This window comes from Typopeltis vanoorti, chromosome 24 (genome assembly GCF_054136105.1).
Source record: "Typopeltis vanoorti isolate ZY-2024b chromosome 24, IOZ_Tvanoo_1.0, whole genome shotgun sequence".
In the NCBI taxonomy this organism is placed as follows: Eukaryota; Metazoa; Arthropoda; class Arachnida; order Uropygi; family Thelyphonidae; genus Typopeltis; species Typopeltis vanoorti.
The window spans coordinates 26,815,483-26,834,075 of record NC_143572.1 but is presented as its reverse complement, the minus strand read 5'-3'; the positions used below and the strand labels follow the sequence as shown (position 1 = coordinate 26,834,075).

General features: G+C 36.0%; 2 protein-coding genes across 5 annotated transcripts in view; one reads left to right on the top strand and one right to left on the bottom strand.

Moving 5' to 3' along the window:
- The window catches only part of ZnT86D (solute carrier family 30 member 7), a 155,287-nt gene extending 139,269 nt beyond the window's left edge, over positions 1 to 16,018 (bottom strand). Inside the window, exons 1-2 of the mRNA XM_090413411.1 lie at positions 15,813 to 16,018; positions 5,293 to 5,394 (exon numbers count right to left, since the gene is read on the bottom strand). Of these exons, the coding sequence (XP_090269537.1) occupies positions 5,293 to 5,394; positions 15,813 to 15,895 (185 nt within the window). The 5' untranslated portion in view covers positions 15,896 to 16,018. The remainder of the gene's footprint in view (positions 1 to 5,292; positions 5,395 to 15,812) is intronic.
- A 75-nt stretch (positions 16,019 to 16,093) lies between these two features.
- The window catches only part of Nadk2 (NAD kinase 2, mitochondrial), a 154,783-nt gene continuing 152,283 nt past the window's right edge, over positions 16,094 to 18,593 (top strand). For all 4 annotated transcript variants that reach the window (XM_090413743.1, XM_090413745.1, XM_090413744.1 and 1 more), the window contains exon 1: positions 16,094 to 16,735. In XM_090413743.1, coding sequence (XP_090269869.1) covers positions 16,400 to 16,735 — 336 coding nt within the window. In that variant the 5' untranslated portion in view covers positions 16,094 to 16,399. The remainder of the gene's footprint in view (positions 16,736 to 18,593) is intronic.

Genomic DNA, 18,593 nt, shown 5'->3' with positions numbered 1-18,593 from the left:
GTGGTGCGTTTTGTTTGTGAATCTTCGGCATACCATAAATTTTCGGGGAACAAGCGTAGTGCAGAAGTAATTTTTTAACAGTATCTTCGAGCCATGTAGTGACTGATTTAAGTAGCTTCTCAGTTTTCTTTTTTATTCAATTGGTTGAGTCATAGTTAACAAGTTGATAGGTGTTGTCCGAAACTATTACATTCATTTTTCCCAAATATGTGGTTTGATTTAGATTAACTGTGGCACTGCCTTTATCAGCTCTAGTAATTATGCTGTCTGAATTTAATTTTAGTGATTTCACTGCTATCAATTCAGATTTCGTCAGGTTGCTAGTTATTGTTTTTGTATAATTTACAATGTTTGAGGTTTCCAAACATATTTTATCTGTTATGGTGGTTGGAATAAATCTTAAACTTCTTTCAATATGGTAGATAAAATGAAGTTCGTTAATCGTTCTGGGTGCCACAGCAAAGTTTAAATCTTTGCTGAGTATCGAGAGTTCATCACTGTTCAGGGCGTGGTTAGAAAGGTTGACTATTACGTGGTTACATGACTGTTCATTGAAGGCAGTTAGTGACTCCTGTTGTCCCTTGCTTCTGGTTGGTTGTTGTTATCACAGGCTTGTGATTGGCTGTTTTCGTTCACTGCAGAGAAATTCAAATATGTACGCTGGTTTTCCAAATATTGTCGATCTTTAAGACGAAGAAATTTGGATATGAGTTTTGCTTTTTTTGCTTCAAGGATATGGTTATCCAAGTTGTCCATAATCCTCTCAAGGATATTCCAAATATCTGGGTTCAAACAACTTGAAAGTTCAGATTTTAAATTCCAAACCTGGTTTTCAGCAAAAGCCAAGTCTTCTCGAGTGGCCTGGATCTGTTCTCCGAGTAGCGCCTTCTCCATATGGTGGTATATTCGTAGTGCTTTCGACAAGGTGCATTTTCTAATTTTCCAGGCACGGCCATGGGCTCACCATAATCCCCCCCCCCCAATTGCTAACTTACATGGAATATTTTGAGCAAAGGGGTCTAGATTCCTCTCCTTTAAAACCCAAAGTGTGGCTTAGATATGTTGATGAGGTTTTCACTATCTGGCCCCATTGCCACCAGACACATTCCTGAGGCACCTAAACAAACAACACAAATACATACAATTCACAATTGAGATTGAAAAGCAGAACACACTTCCGTTTCTAGATACATTTGTCACATGTCTTCCTTCTTGCAGTCTTTCCTTCACTGTTTACCGGAAACGAACACATACTGGCCAATATATACATAAACTCCTACACCACCAAACACAAAAACTCTGTGTTATTATTACACTAAAAAACAGGGCTTTGAAGATTTGCTCCAATGAATAAGCACTTAAAGATGAATTAAAAGTTATCAGTAATATCTTCCTAAAAATGGTTACAGCCAAAATACTATCAACAAAATTCTGTACAAGACCTCACTTAAAAACAAAAATAAACTAGACTACAATAAAACTGTTACCATTCCATACATTAAAGGGATATCAGATAAAATAAACAGAATACTACAGAAATACAACCTTAAAGCCACCTTTAAACCTCCTGCAAAATTAAAGAATTACTTAACTTATCCAAGGATCCACTCCCTGTATACCTTACCTATAGTAGAGACTAGGCCATGTATTATAATAAATTATATCCCACAAAATTTAAATGAGCATAATCTGAGAACCAAATACTCGACTTATAAAAATAAACCTGGAGTAGTCAAAATATGAACTGATATTCATACTTTCATTTCAATTTCATATGTCATTCTGTTTTTTTCACTTGATTTTAGGAAACTACAACAGACATTTTTTTCAATACTAAATAATTCTTCTACTCTCCCCCAAAGGGACAACATTTACATTAGTTAATAGCTTTTCAGCAAATTTTAGCCTGCTTTTAAAATTTAATCAACATTTGTGAAGTGTCACAGCAATTAAGCTATATTAACTCTGTGCTTGGGCCATTGTTGTTTAATTTGTATATAAATGATATAGGAAATGGCTTAAAGGGAGATTCAGTTGTTTGCTGATGATGCAAAGTTGGGTAGAGCAATAAAAAAATCAAGCTGATGTCGAAAGTTTGCAGGATGATTTAAATAAGCTGGTAAAATGAGCAAAAGATAATGGATGTCAATTCAATGTGGAAAAGTGTAAAGTCATGCATTTTGGGATTAAAAGATTACCAGCTGTGTACTACATTGATGAGGCTAGGGACTTAGGGGTGTTGGTAGATAGGGAGATGAAGTTCAGAGGACACATTGCTAAGGTGTCCAAGATTGCACATAGGATTACTTGGTTGTTGAGGAACAAACTGACATCCAGAGATAAAGAGGTTATTATTCCCCTTTATAAAGCACTGATACTTCTACATTTGGATTACTGTGCTCAGGTCTGGTCACCTGGATTCCTTGGAGATGAGGAGGCTGTGGAGAGGGTTCAGAGAAGAGTGACCAAGTTGGTGAGTGAAGTAAAAAATGCTCCCTACATTGATAGATTGAGAGCTTGTGGATTGCAGAGATTGGTTGATAGGTGAAGAAGAGGGGATGTGTTAGAAACATTTAAATTACTGAAAGGTTTTTATAGGATTGATGCAGGGGAAATTTTTCAGCTGTGTGATAGTGATGGAAGAACAAGAGGTCATCCCTGGAAATTAAAGAAGAGTGTGGTTAACAAAGGTGTCAGAACAAGGTTTTTTGCCTGGAGGGTGGTGAAGGAGTGGAATTCATTGCCTGACTTAGTTGTGAGCTCTTCGTCTGTAAATGAATTCAAGAAGAGATATGACAGATATTGTTTTGCTAGTTTGGGTCTCCCGCGATGAGTCTACTGACTCCATGGAGATACCCGTAATAATAATAACAACTGGGATTTATCATCTTGATGTGTGTTAGATAAGGGAGAATCATATACAGTGAGATTCTTGGACTTTGCAAAAGGGTTTGATAGATTACCACACGATAAATTGGTGTACAGGCTGCAGAGGATGGGAACGGATGATATATTGGTTAGATGGATTGGAGACTGGATCTCTGAATGATACCAGCAAGTTGTGTATGATGGAGAGGTATCTCAAAACAGGAAGGTAACCAGTGGCATGCCCCAGGGTTTTGTTCTTGGGACCCTGCTATTTAACTTGTTTGCAAATGATATATCTCATGTAGATTGATTGGGGATCTTCGGTTGTTTGCTGATAATGCAGAGTTGGAGAGAATTATAGGTAACACTGCTGATGTTAATTCCCTTCAGGAAGATATGAATAGACTTTTGACTTGGAAAAAGGAGTAGAGTTGTAGTTTAATAGTGCAAGGTGTTGCACTTTGGAGTGCCAAAATATAAAGCTATATACTATATATTGATGATGCGTACTGCATGAAGTGAATGAGATTCAAGATCTGAAAGTGGTAGTTGAAGTCTTGCCATAAATACTGTTATAACTTCTGCACATCCTCGCACTGCCCACAGAATTGTACGAGTTCAGCTCCATTAGCAATCCGTGGTCTTCCTGATGTCTCTTTCCCTCAAATGTCATTTTTTATGGTCTTCTTGGTATTCTTTCTAAATTCACTCTCATATGTCCAAACCACTCCAAGCAAGAGTTCCCAAGCATTTCTTCAACACCTTTCTGGTCCTAAACCATACCTAATGTCCACATTCCTTATTCTGTCTTTTCCTTGTTTCTCTGAACAAATTGTCCTCAAAACTATGTCTTTGCTGCATGAGTCAAAAAGGGGCAAAAGTAACTTCTATTAATCACACATTTATGACAAAAGCTTGCAGTATGATGGAACCTCATATCCCAAAGCAGACTGCTTATGCATTTAAAAAAGGTTTGACCCACCAAAATCCTTATCTCCTGGTCTGAACTTCTATCATGAGAAAGTATACTTCCCAGTTATTTGAAGTTTTCACTATTCAAAACTTGCCCATTGAGTCTAACACCATTAATGTTTACATTTCCTATATGATTTAAAACTGTTCTCACTCTTCCTGCTATTAATATGTAACCCATGGTTCTGTGTCACATTCCAGTTTGTCCAGTTTCTTTTGTAACTTTTTTTTGGAATGTGCCCAAATCACCACATCTGCAAACAGCTATTTCTCCTTTTTGATCCTTAACTGTATCTGGGACGCTATTCATCACCATAGTGACAGCAATGTAGAAAGTGTGAGCAAACAAAGTTTGTGCCTGAAAGTATCTTCAGGACTGGGGTAAGGTGGTACAACACCAGGCAACTCGTTGCAAAGGTGGAGCAAGCTAACATCACGCCTATCTCAGTATCTCCTATAATGCAAAACACATCTCCTTGTGGATATGTCTAATGTTATGCATTAAGGGAAGGGCCACTACCCAGACTAGTTTCGACCTTTATTGAGGTCTCTTCAGTGGGAGCCAGGCCCAAGTGGAAATACCAGGCAGAAGCATTTGCAAGGTCATCTCTACCTATAGGAGTTGCCAAACAGTGTGCCACCTTTTTTAATAAATTACTCTGGATTTAGAGAAAGATGTTGAAAGTTTATTTTTCACTTGGTTAGACTATAATAAATTTAGTTTAATCCTTTATCCAAGTGTGAGCAAACAAAGTTTGCGCCTGAAAGTATCTTCAAGACTGGGGTAAGGTGGTACAACACCAGGCAACTCGTTGCAAGTGAAAAATAAACTTTCAACATCTTTCTCTAAATCCAGAGTAATTTATTAAAAACACACTGTTTGGCAACTCCTATAGGTAGAGATGACCTTGCTAATGCTTCTGCCTGGTATCTCCACTTGGGCCTGGCTTCCACTGAAGAGACCTCAATAAAGGTAGAAACTAGTTGGTAGTGGCCCTTCCCTTAATGCATAACATTAGACATATCCACAAGGAGATGTGTTTTGCAGTATGGGAGATACTGAGATAGGAGTGATGTTAGCTTGCTCTACCTTTGCAATGAGTTGCCCGGTGTTGTACCACCTTACCCCAGTCCTGAAGATATTTTCAGGTGCAAACTTTATTTGCTCACACTTGGATAAAGGATTAAACTAAATTTATTATTATGACAGCAATGGAGATATGACACTTCCTTGTCATAGTCCATTTTTAAGTGAAACCACTCTAAATTACTAAATCTAGTCTTCACACAGCTCTTAAACTTAACATACATATTCTTTATCATGACTTCTATGCCTACCTTTTCCAGAAATTTCTCTAATCTATTTCTCACATGGTTCCATATCTGCTAAATTAAAATAAATTTAATTATAATAAAAATTTATTACTATCTATCAATAGTATGAAAAATTACCTGTTTGTCCATACACCATAGAGAAGTTCGATGAATGCAAAAGAAAGATTTAATAAAAGAAAAAACAACAAATTTCTTGATGTCTTGTCTGAGAAGATTAACCTAAAAGAAAAAAAAATGCAATTTTTTATTTAGTGTCAACCACAAAATTAAGGAAATCTTAGCTTTATTCTGAAACAATTTTCAAAACGATATCTCATTATTACTTTGCTGAGGGATGAATGGATAATAAACATTTCACACTTGTAACCAACCTTGTTTTGCAATATGAATTCTCATTAATTCATAATTCAGGACTAATTTAAAATTTTGAATATAAAACTCTTTTTCAATGAATCAAACATGAAACTTTTAAGACACTTCAGGCTTTCAATATGGTGGTGATCTTACATGAGGTGATGAAATTCATCTACCACCTAAAAACATTCACAAACATCCATATCCATGGTGAGACTCAAACTCATGACCTACTGGCTGGAGAGCAGAAGTGCTATCCAGTTGGCCGAACAGGCAAGCTTTTACTAGTAAATCTTAAACAATAAAAACTTGCAAACTTAATTTGGCTAAACAAAAAAGGGCTATTAATATATTCACTGCAAACTATGAGTTATCTCATAGTTGGCAGTTCATATTAGGACACCAACTATCAGTTATCTCTATTACATTGGCACTGACAGCAAGTTTACACATTAGGCCAGTGACAGTCAACATGTTAAACAACAAAATTATGCAATAACCACAATCTGGGTTTTTTACTTTTAGAGTGGTGAATGAATGGAATAAGCTGACAGAGTCTGTTGTGGGTGCTATGACAGTGAATGAGTTCAAGGCAAACTATGATAGACACTGTGTGAATGTCAAAGAGTTGTGATGGACATGATGTTTAGGGCCTCCCTCGATGAGTCTAAGGACTCCTTGGAGTCACCCGTAATAATAATAATAATAATGAAAGTACAAGTATTTCATACTGAAAATAATAGTACATCAGCGTGTAGAAATAAGTAAATCAAAGAACAAGGAATATAAGGTACATACAACAACCAGTTTACCAAATAAAAACAGTTGGCATGTGCTAGAAATTAATATCAATAAATAATATTAAAACTAATTTTGATGTCTACATAAAATGAGAATCTCCCCCAAAAATTTTTTTGGGAGGGGGGGGGGGAGGAGGAGGAGAAAGAGAGAATTATTACAATTCAGGTCAATGCAACAGAGCTTCATAACATTCTTTGAAAAGGTGCTCATATTTAAAACTGCTTCTATGGAGAATACTAGCTTCATCACGCAGGATATTGTGTTTTGTGTCAATACAGAGGCTAATGACTTCATATCAATTGCCTTAGTATCCCATAATGCAAAGCACACTCCCTTTCAGACATGTATAATGTAATGCATTAAGGAAAGCCACTGCCCATCCTTTTTTGTTTCAACCTTTACTGAAGTCTCATCAATGGGAGCAAGATCCAAAAAACATGCCCAAAAGGAAGCATTATGGGATACTAAGCAATTGATGTGAAGTCACTGACCTCTATATATACAAGTAGTCTATTCATGAAGATACTTTATGTACAAACTTTGCTTACACTTGGATAAAGGACTGAACAAGAATATAATGCTGGCCTGGTTAGCTGAGTGATTAGCATAGCAGCTTTCCGCCCAAAAGGTTGTGGATTTGAATCCTGCTGTGGGCATGGATGTTTGCGATTGTCTGCTAGTGGGCAGTAGATTGCATTGGTGTAGTTGTGATTGGTGGAGACAGAGAGCTGTAGAGTTGTTGTAGTCATCCTCCCTTGATGAATCTTTGGACTCTCTGGAGGTGTTACATAATAATGATGATAATTTCTTGGCAAGTTGTGGGGTACAGTTCTACAGGTAATCTCACTTTACACTGCTATAATCCCAGAGGATATAAGGATGAGAGTGGCTGATGAAGGGCATTCTACAAGAATATGCACAAGATTATGGCCTGAGTTACTGAGAAGAGACCTCTATAGTATACTTGAAAGGAAAACCGATTAAAAAAAAAATCAAAAATACTTGAGTGGACAGTTGTGTTTTCTAATTGACAGATGACTGATAATTTAGACTGTTGCTGATAGCAAAAATTTTAGGATCTCTTCCTGAAATGGTCAGAATTATGGACATTAAAATCAACCAGAAAGATGACATTACTATGTGAGTAATTAGACTACAGAAAAGCAAGTTTCAAGAATACAAAGCTGAAAAGGTTAGTGTTTTTTCGTATATGGAAAGCAGTAAAGATAAATCTAATCTTGAATAGAGATTTTGAATATTGTCAAGGGTAAGATTAGAGGAACATGTTTTTTTTTTTTTTGGAAATAATGCCAAACTCTAATTTGCTAGCAATGAAGTTGAGAAGGTTATCCAAACCCCATTGATATATGTTTTGAAGATCAGAATTCAAGGTATTACAGGTTAGAGTTCTGCTGGTTGTGGCAATTTGTGCTTGGCAAGGTTTGTCAAATGAAAAGTGCAATGCATCGTCATCAGCAAAACTGTGTACTGGTTTGGTAGTCAGCTGGAGTAGATTGTTTATGCATAGAAGGAAGAGGATGGGTGGAAAAATAGAGCTCTGTGGGACCCCAGCATTAGATATACAATTAGAAGATAAGGAGTCATCCACCAACACTCAAAGTGAGTGTCCAGCCAGAAAGCTAGCTATCTAATTGCAGAAGTCAGGGGACAGACTGAATGATGGAAGTTTACTTAATAGATCTTTGTGTCAGTGTCAAACTCAGTCAAAAGCCTTGGTGATATCAACGCCAACTACTTGAGATTTGCCAAACCTTTTCATGGTGTTTGTCCAGATATGGGGGTGACACAGGTTAGTAGATCTCCCTGTTGATTGACAGTGAAAGAAAGAAACCATCCCATGGTATGGATTTCATCACTGTTTATTGCATGAGAGCCTTTGAAGTAACATAGGAGTTGGCTGTTGATGATTCCTTCCATTACTTGGGAAAGAATTGAAGTTAAAGAAACTGGACAATAGTTTAAAGGTAAAGATTTGTCATCCTTCTTGGGAATAGGATGTATTGTATATTATTGGCTAGTTTTCAACTGCAGGATAGATACCAGTGAAATCAGAAAGTATAAATAGGTGGCACAGCGCAGAATCAACTCTGAAGCACAGATCTGTGCAGCTCAGACCACAATGCAATGCATATCTCTTTCACTATGGAGCAATACGTACGCAACCACTCACATCCATGAACTGCATAACATTACCAGAAAGTCAAGTGGGCAGTGGCATAGCTAGGAGGGTGTGTGTGTGGGGGGGGGGGATCCGCCCGGCCGGCACTTTAAATCTTTTGAACTTTCGCAGTTAATTCTAAAGTACAGCCTCAAGAACTCATTTCCAAATATTGTAATACTACTGCGAATTTTCCTCACAATTGCTGTAAGTGTTGCTAGTTGTGAGAGGAGTTGTTTTAAATAAAATTTGATTAAGAATTACCTACATTACTATGATATAACTCCGCCATTGTCATCGACAATTTTGCTAATAGAAAAGCAAGAAAAATAACATTTTAGAATGCTGAAATTAAAGTTTAACTTCAAAAATAAACAGTGTTTTTTTATTTATTTCCCTATATGTCGTTTTGACTTTTTGTAGTATTTTTGGTGTGTATTGAGAGGGACGGCCCCGAGTGCCAATTGCTCTAGCTACGCCACTGCAAGTGGGACAATCTTTACAACTTCTATGCCCAATTTCCTTGGTCAGATTACTTTTTCCAGCCACTTTCCATTCTGATGAAAACCATAATTTTCATCAGAATGGAAACATTTATTTCTCACTCCACTCTAAATTCCTATCCCCTACCTAAGCCCTGGTTCTCCCACAGGTATGATAAGGCTGTACAAAAGATGAGTTAGGCATACCACAACTGGCTTACATCCAAAACTGCAGGAGACTTTTTTGGTATCCAGTTTGAGCAAAATTTCTCTGATCTCTGTCTGGCGAAAGATCAAATGCAGCATTTAATGTTTGGAATGGTTGGAAGACAGTTACCACGATCAGCTTTCAAGAATTGGAGAAATAGGAAGTTGGCTCTTTCTGTGAGTGATGATGCAATAGTACCATTTGAGTGTAACAGTGGTGGTGGGAGAAGTGTTGGATAGAAGTGGAAGCATGCTTTTAGCTCTCTCAAAAGCAGTTTTAGATGTGGTGATAATTTTCTTAAACCTATTCTGGGCCTTGGTATACGCCAGTGGTGTTCAACTTTTTTTTACTATGCGAGCTACTTTTCTATAAAAAGTTATTCGGCGATCCACTCTCTTATATAGATCACATTCTCCGAACCTGATATCCGATTATGCACAAATAAATAACTAACTAAAAACTTTATTTGTGTATTTAAAAATTTATTTATCACTTTTAACTATTTTAATACAAAAAAAAACCAAATATTACAGAATTAAATATTTATTTCTCTAATTTGCAAAACCAAAGAAAAAACAACAGATGCTGGTTGATTAAAAAAAAAAATTTAATGTGAAATTTGGCACTGTTTGGACCTCGCAATATTTTCATAGTCAAGTTGATATGAAGAAATGGCCAATCGCAGACAATCATCCAAACGATCATTTGTAATTTGTTTTCTTAATTGATTTTTTATGACGGTCATATTTGAAAAAGGGGATTTTGACAAGTATGTCGATTCGAAACACGACAGAATTTTTCTGTCGTGTTTCGAATTGCAACATTAGTTAATATTGGGAATTTTTCATGTGCATACTTCCCAATGACTTCACTGTTTATTGATTTTAAACGTAAACTATTCTGAATGTTTATTATCAAGTTCTACTTCAGCTTGGTTTATATCAAACAGCCCACTAATTTTATTTGAAATTTCTGTAATGTTCAAGTTTTCTTGAAATGGATTATTGATAAAAGATACAATCATTTCAGTTTTATTAAAATCTTTAAATCTTGAATTTATTTCTTCCTCAACTAATTCTATTTCAAGAATAAATTCTTTTAAATCACAGCGAAGCGTTTCTTGATTTTGTTCAAAAACTTTTAATAAATATGGGAGATCTCTAAATTTGCAGTCATGTATATTTTTGTTTAATGAAAGTACGTAATGAACTTAACATTAATTGAACTTAACATGTCAATTAAATTTTTATCTCTGCCTTGTAACTCTAAATTTAAATTGCTTAATTTCATACAGAAATCTACTAAAAATTATAAGCGTAACAACCATCTTTTATCCTGTAATTTGGTTTCTTAATTGATTTTTTATGACGGTCATATTTGAAAAAGCGGATTCTGACAAGTTAGTTGATCCAAAACACGAAAGAATTTTTCTCGCAATATAAGTTAATATTGGGAATTTTTCATGTGCATACTTCCAAATGACTTCATCAAGAAAATTTTTTATATCGTTAATTAATACAAGAAATCTTTCTAAAAATTGACTTCTGCTGAGCCAGCGAACATTATTGTACAACAGAAGTTCCCTATCATCATCTGCCTGTAATTTAAATAACCGCCATTGCATGGCTTTTCCTCGAACAGAATTTACAATTTTAAATGTAATATCCAAAACATCTTTTGTGTTTAATCTTTTACTACACAGTACTTGTTGGTGAATACAGTGGTACGTTAAAAAATCTGAATATCTGTCATCGTTTTTACATAATGAAATGAAGCCTGATTTATTACCTATCATTGCAGGAGCACCATTAGTAGCAGTAGACACAAGTTTAAAAAGCGGAAGTTTGTGTTGTTACACAAATTCATCAAATGCCGAAAAAATGTCTTCTCCCATAGTCCTTCCCAATAATGGTATAATTTTCAAAAGTTCTTCTTTACTTGAATAATATTGAAATACCATGCGAATAAATATCATTAACTGAGCAATATCAGTGAAGTCGTTTGATTCATCAAACTGTAATGAAAACGCAACACACTGGTGAATGTCTGACATTAACCTGGCCTGGAAACTTTTATCTGGCAATTGGAACTCTTCCTTTTGGCAATTTGAAACCTTGTCTACGGCCTAGAAGTAATCTCTCTCTTGCAGCGTCTCGAACCAAGAAGCTCCTTTCTGGAAGCAGGAAAGTCCCCTCTCAAGCAACGTGGATCCAGGCAGTCTCTCTCTCTGACGGCGATTCTGAACTGGGCGGACTCCTCTCCGACAGCAATTCTGGAACCGGGACCCCTTCTGCCTGCTTCAGTCTCTTTTTATTAGACCTCCTCTGAGACCTCGCATGAAGTTTGGCAATCACCCAAAGAATTGGTATGAGGCAAAGGTTAGTCGATTGGTAGAGCCTCTGCTACTAATGGCTCAGTTAAGTAAGTTTGAGCGTGGTTAGTAGTTGGAAGGGATCCAATCGTTCGATGCTGTTGGCACACTCTCCCTCGATGAGTCTTTGGACTCCCTGGAGGTGTCAAATAATAATAATAATAACTTTCAAGTTCGGCACGTCTTTTGTTCTCCTCCGCTTTCTTTTGATTGTAAGTTGCCGGCCATCGGAAAGTTGTTTGAACTCTTTCTGACTGACTTCAGAGATGTTTACACTTAGAGCATGCAAGCCTTTCTCATACATACAAGTTTCAATAACAATCTTTCTAATGCCGCCATGTACAGCTTCTGCGACAAAAACACTGCCTTTGTTTTTAACACTCTAACATATTCTTATTAAAGCAGTATATACAGTTAGCTTCAAAAGAGTTATTTACAAAAACATCTAATACAAACTATACCGAGACCAAAAAAGTTTATTTTTTTACAATATTCACATGGGACTTAACCTAAGTAAAAAATCGATGTAATGTGCTTTGGAATATTTAATATTTAAGCTAGAATCGAGTTTTTACAATTTGCTTATAATCGTATTCACTCAGCTCGCTGTTTGACTTCCACTGATCCAAATTAATTAATTTACCCGGACTTATAAGAAAATGACTGATTTGACAATTTTAACGAAAAATAAATAAACAATAACATTACGCTTAAAGCGAATTAAAAATAATACAAAATAATGATAAATAAAATATTATATTTTCAGTTTTAATTAAATTTGTAAGTAAGGAGGAATACACAAGAGATCGATCAAAAATCGCTCCGCGATCGACGGGTTGAACACCCCTGGTATATGTAGTATAAGAAGATGGTATTTTGGATGCAAGCCAATGGCAGCATGCCTGACTTATCCTTTGTCCAGCCTTGGCACACCTGTTGAAGAACCATGAGTTAGATAGGGGACAGGAATTTAGGAGAGCTGGGAATAAATGTTTCCATGCAGATGAGAATTAATTCGGTGATTCGTTCTGCATATAGGTTTGGATCAGGTGGTTGGAAACAGTAATCTGACCAAGGAAATGAGGCATAAAAGTTGTGAAGATTGTCCTACTTGGTTGTGGAGATGGTGTCCCACTTGGCTTTCTGTAATGCCATATACTGTGTGGATGTGTTGCCGCACTAGGGAAGAGATCTGCACTACACTGTGGTCTGAGCTAATTAGAAGTCAGACAACATTCACGGCATATTTATGAAGGGTCACTAGTGACTAAGATCCAGTGTGTTTGGGGAGTGGTTGAGATTGTCTGGTATTCTAGTGGGCATGTAGACAATTAAGTGAGATCATTTGTGATTGCAAAAGTCTCAGCCTCTTTACATGCTTGATCAGTGTAGTTGGAAGAGGGAAGCCAGCTGGTGTTGGGGACAATGAAGTCTCCGAGGAAGATGACTTAGCTGTTTGAAGAGTTGGACTGAAAAAAATCAACATTTAAGGAAAAAGTGATTGAAGAGTTCAGAGTGGTTGGTGGCATTAGGAGAGCAGTAGAGACAGCACATGAATTTGGTAGAATGAAGTAGGGTGATTTTTAGACAAAGGAGGTCAAAATTGGGAGATTACAGGCTGGATACTCTCTAGAATGGTATACTGGAGCAAAACATATGTGCAGATCCACCTCTGAATCAAAAGGAGTCAAAGAGTGTGTGTAGTTGGGAAAGCAGAAGTTAGTAGTGTTTGAGGAGGTTGAGATTTGAGTTTCTGTCAGGAAAAGTAGATGAGGTTTTACAGAATAGAGGTAGATGAGAACATCATTAAGGTAATAACTCAGACCTCATATATTTGTGAAATGGATCTGTAAGGTTCTGCAAAGTTTGCTATTGACTACATGGGTCATTTTCACATTCTCTGTGCAGTGTTTGGGATCTGGTTATTTGCAAAGTTTGATTTTTTTAATAGTGTCCTTTCTTCATAATTGGTTGTCAATGCTTTGCCTCAACTTCGATGTTTCTCTTCCAGTTCTTGTCCTAATTCCTGCCTGGCTGGGCTCGCACACAGAATGTGAGGCTGATGCCTTCCAACTTGTTGCCAATGGCTGATACGAACAAAGATCTGCTTTTTGGGGTATTGCAGGTCACTTTTATTAAGTGCAGGAAGTTTGTTCCATGTAATCATGGGCCCAAAGTGGTGACATCTGACAATTTTCTTGGAGTCAAAGTTGCATTGTTCAATGAACCTGCAAGTATCATCATCATTTAGCATTGCTTCAGTTTTAGAATGGAAATTCAGGATGATGGTGTTATACTTTTTATTTCCTGCCTCAATTGTGTCTTCAACTAATGAAGCTTTAATAAGGTCATGATGATTGCTGACATTGTCTGCTGTAGACATGTTAGCTTTCAAATGCTGATCATGAATTGTTTTGAGCCACCCCCCCCCCCAGTTGTGTTGATTTTCCAGAAGATTTCATCGAGTGCATGATAAGGCTGTTCCAGGCTATCTGTGTACTTGCTGAGAAGCCATGTACTTGCTAAGAACTTTTTAATGTTAGGGAGGCACAGGGGGCAGAAAAATGGCTGGCTGAGGTGGCTTAGGAGTTTGACAATTGATTTTGGCACAACTGGCATAAGTCCAGTGGCAACAAAAATCACCAAATAAACCTTTTCTTTTCTGAAATGTCTAGTTTGCAGATTCAGCATTTTAAAGCATCAAGAGGTCATTGGCAGTAGTGAGACTTGAAGTGCTTTGTTGTTGCCATATCTGCTTCATGCTGCAAGCATGGCTACATGCTAGCGCTTGCTATAGCTGATATTAAAATACAGGAAAACTTTTTTTTAAATACTCAGAGTACTTATAGTTGGTATATAACGAAACTGGTAGCCAAGATCATGAACAGACGAGGATTGATCTCTAGATATGTACTCTAAGACCAGAGGCTTGTTTGGATTCAAGTAAAATGCGATGTGTCCACAAGAACTGCAAGTGTTTAAGCAATGGTGGTTCTTGGCACCAATTTCCCATCCTGTATTTGTGGTACTGCTGTAATTTTTTTTTTTTTTTTTTGTCTAGAGAGCAGTGTTCCCTCTAAGGTGTATGCCATGCAGCAACTGAAATGTTCACACCCAGAGTTGTCATCATTGTGCAGCTCCCAGAGGACTTAGTTTCATGTAGAAAACAATTAACTATATAAAGATGAAATTGTATATAAGTGGATTTATTTTAATTGTTTAAAACAAAATGCACATTGTTAGAATATTTTAATAAGAGATGCAGACAGTGGAGAATGTTTTCATTTAAGAAAGCTGAATAGCAGAAGTTCAACTCTTTTGTTTTACTACTGCACAAACAGTAAAAAGGCCGATGCAACAGTAAAAAATTAGAGGAAGAGATGCAGGAGGCATAATATTGGATTTCATTGTAAAAAAGTGTGGTTAGCTTTCAGAGATGTACTATTTGATAGTGTTTACTGATGGTTCTTGAAACCAAGATCTCATGTCTGATAATATTACAAAATTTATAAACATTTACCTCAACATTGGTACATCATTTTTCATTTTCTAATGCTAATATTATTTTCATCCTGTGCTTGTAATTACAGCAACTTTACCTCTCACAAAATACCAAAACTTACTGTTCTTGTGGATATGTCAGTTTTAGGTGATCTTGTACAGCAAACCTCTGGTCATTGAGTGTAAACAACAGGCTTTCTCTGAAAAGTTATGGCTCATATGTGTCATGTGAGTGTAAGTGAAAACATTTTATAATACTGTATTGCCTTTTTAAAAAAATAATAAATAAATAAAATTTAAGATTTTGTTTATTTCTGTTTTCTTTTTTAGGGATTTTTACTTCTTACTTACCAAAAAAATCAACAAATTAATATTTATTTCTTTTTTGCACTTCCATTCAGAAGCTGCTTAAACTTAATCTCAAAGCCCTTATAAACGTCTTTGAAGGAATTCGAACTCAATCCTTCCAAGTGAAGCGCTGTCACGACATCCCTCACCAGAGCACTACGGGTTCACTTGACAGCGTGAGACTTATTGGTAGAATTATAACTAGTATCTCAGCGGAACTGAGAACTGATATTAACATTTTGATAATAGTTCTACATTTAAGTTCATTATGAGAATCAGCCAGGATTTCCGCTGTTCAACTCCGTTTCAACATAAGCAAAACTATTCTTTGATTAACACGAAATTTTATATCTGTACTTGAAAAATATGGTATTTGGAAATTTGGGTATTTACCTCAACCATCCTTGAATTTTCTCCTTTACACGATTTCTTCTACTATGTTTGTATTCTGTATCGTGGGCATGTAATGGCAACATTTATTATAATACAAAATAAAATTATATAACTATATTACAGGCATTAAATAATTTAAAACAAGTGGGATAAACAGTCACAGGATTCTGTTTGACTTATTTTTCAAATGTCAGCTATTATTTAGTTGTCCACCTGGCACTATTTTTGATCAAAGCGCCACGTTGTGGACAATGAATTCGTCAAAGATATACATATTTTAAATGAGGTGAAGAAAACTTATTCCTCTAATTACCGATGCATTATTAATATCAAGGAAGACGGTCACTGTAAATTGTCTGTTCTTTTAATAATTATTTTCTAAAATTGCTAATTATATGTACAGTAATTCTGACTAAGAATGGGCGGGCTGATTGCTTTATTTCCTCACCGATAGCTATTGGTTCTGCCAGGAGTTGTAACATCTTATGTATCGGGTCATTTCTGAACCACGTGCGCTACTCACGTAAAAAAAAAAATGAGGCACGAGTGTGATGTATAGTAAATACATGATGTAAATTTGCGTTGCCATGACGTTTTTTATAAAGACTCTTTCGACATTTTGTAGGAGTATCTCTGTTAGTTATGTCAACAAATGTGTTTGGAGCTGTATTGACTTCGGTTCATCCCATTTAAGCCTAACCCGTTTATCTTCAATCGGCATTATGAATGCTCGTACTTTAACTAACAGAATGTCTCCAAGCGTCACCAACGTTAGCAACATTTCACACGTTTCTCGAGCATCTTCTTCTTCGCCAACTGCTGGGTTCAAGCCTCGCAAAGCTCTTATCCTGACGAAATTTTCCCGCTACGAATTTGAAAAGCGTCGTCACCCAGACTTATCAGAAGAGGAATTAATCAAAAATGTAAGATGATGTTTATGCGATTTTTTTTTGTACTATTCCTCCAACTGTTTCTGTCTATTCAGTGAATAGCCCTATATGTTCTCTTATTTAGAGCTTGGTTTAACCTAGTGGGAAGCATATTTTATAGAGAAGAAAGTTGGTCCAGAAAATGGATCCATTAGATCCAGTGACTTTGGGTCCAGAAGACCCATAAATTTACATGATGCTGTAAGAAAGTTTTATGTAACTTGATTATAGGAATGCTTGCCCATGTCTATAATAGTTAGAATAGTTATTATTGTTAAAGTTTTGCATAGTTTACCTTTTCAGGAGAGTATGTACTCAAAACACCAGAAGAAGTTGGAGAAATTCAAAAACTGATTTGACTTGATCTTGCTTGTAGCTTTTTCTGCCAATATAAAAATATCATTAAAAATATAAATATATACATTATCATTGTAATTTCCATTTTTGACTTACATCTTCCCATATTGATCCATGGTCTCTTATGTTAATGAAAATATCAACAGCTGCATTAATTAACACCTGAATGTATTATCCATATCATATATGCATTAGCATATTATGTAAAATTTTATATACAGAATTTTTTATTTTCTGATTTTTGACAAGTTTCAGATAATTTTATAACTTATGGATGTGCAATTAATTCTTCTTTCAAGAAAGAAGAAAAAGAAAATGTGAGTTTTCAGAGTTAATGTAAGATGTGCCCATGAATTAGAAAACTTGGATTTGAAGTGCAGTAGTTCTTTTTTTTTTTTTTTGATAGGGGTACGAATTATTATTATTGTTTTTATATAATGGAGTTGGAAGGCGCATTGCAGTTGACCCACACAATACTTATCACACCTCTCTTTGAACTATTACATCACTCTCCAAGCAAAGAATCTGGTCTTCTCACCTTTACTAAGCACACTTTTACACAACTTATGGGGCTGACTGTTAGTTCTATTTGTCATGTATTGAAAAATTTCCTTTGTTTCAGTCTTATAGAACCCCCTTTAATAATTCATAAGTTTCTATTATGTCTCCTCTTCTCTGCTTCTGAACTAAATTTGGCAACCCACACACCTTTAACCTATCCTCATAAGAAGCATTCCACAGATTTTCATCTGATCCCCAAGAAATCCAGGTGACCAAATCTGTGTACAATAGTCAAGATGTGACTAAATCATAGCCTTATAAAGAAAGACAGTAACCTCCTTATCTTTACTAGTTCACATGTTTTTCAACATCCAAGTAATCCTTTGAGCTATTTTTCAAACTTCTGCAATGTTCTCTCTGAACTTTAGTTCCCTGTCCATTATCCCCCAAGTCTCTAGTCTCATCAATCTCCAGCAGTACAATATTATCAATGTAATACAGTATGTAACCTTTTCAACCAGAAGTTTATAATCTTACATTTTACAGCATTAAATTAACAATCATTATCCATTGCTCACAATGCCAATTTATTTAAATCATCCTGCAGGGATATCTACATCTACCTTTATCAATTATTGCATACCCAATAAACCTCTGCAGTTTTGCATCATCAGCAAACAATTGAATATTCTCCTTAAATCTTTCCCTATATCATTAATATATAAATTATAAAGTGCAGTGGCCCAAGTTGATATGATGGGAATTAGTGAAACAAGATGGCCTAACACAGGAAAACTAGAAAGAGATGGCTTTACATTTGTATATTCTGGTGAAGAGAAGCATGAATATGGAATGGATTTCATGATTAAGAAATACATCTTTAAATGTGTAATGGGGCTGTGGCCCATAAATGAAAGAATAATACTTATTAAATTAGCCGCAAAGCCTTTTAACATCATAATTATCCAGGTTTATACCCCTACGATGACTCATA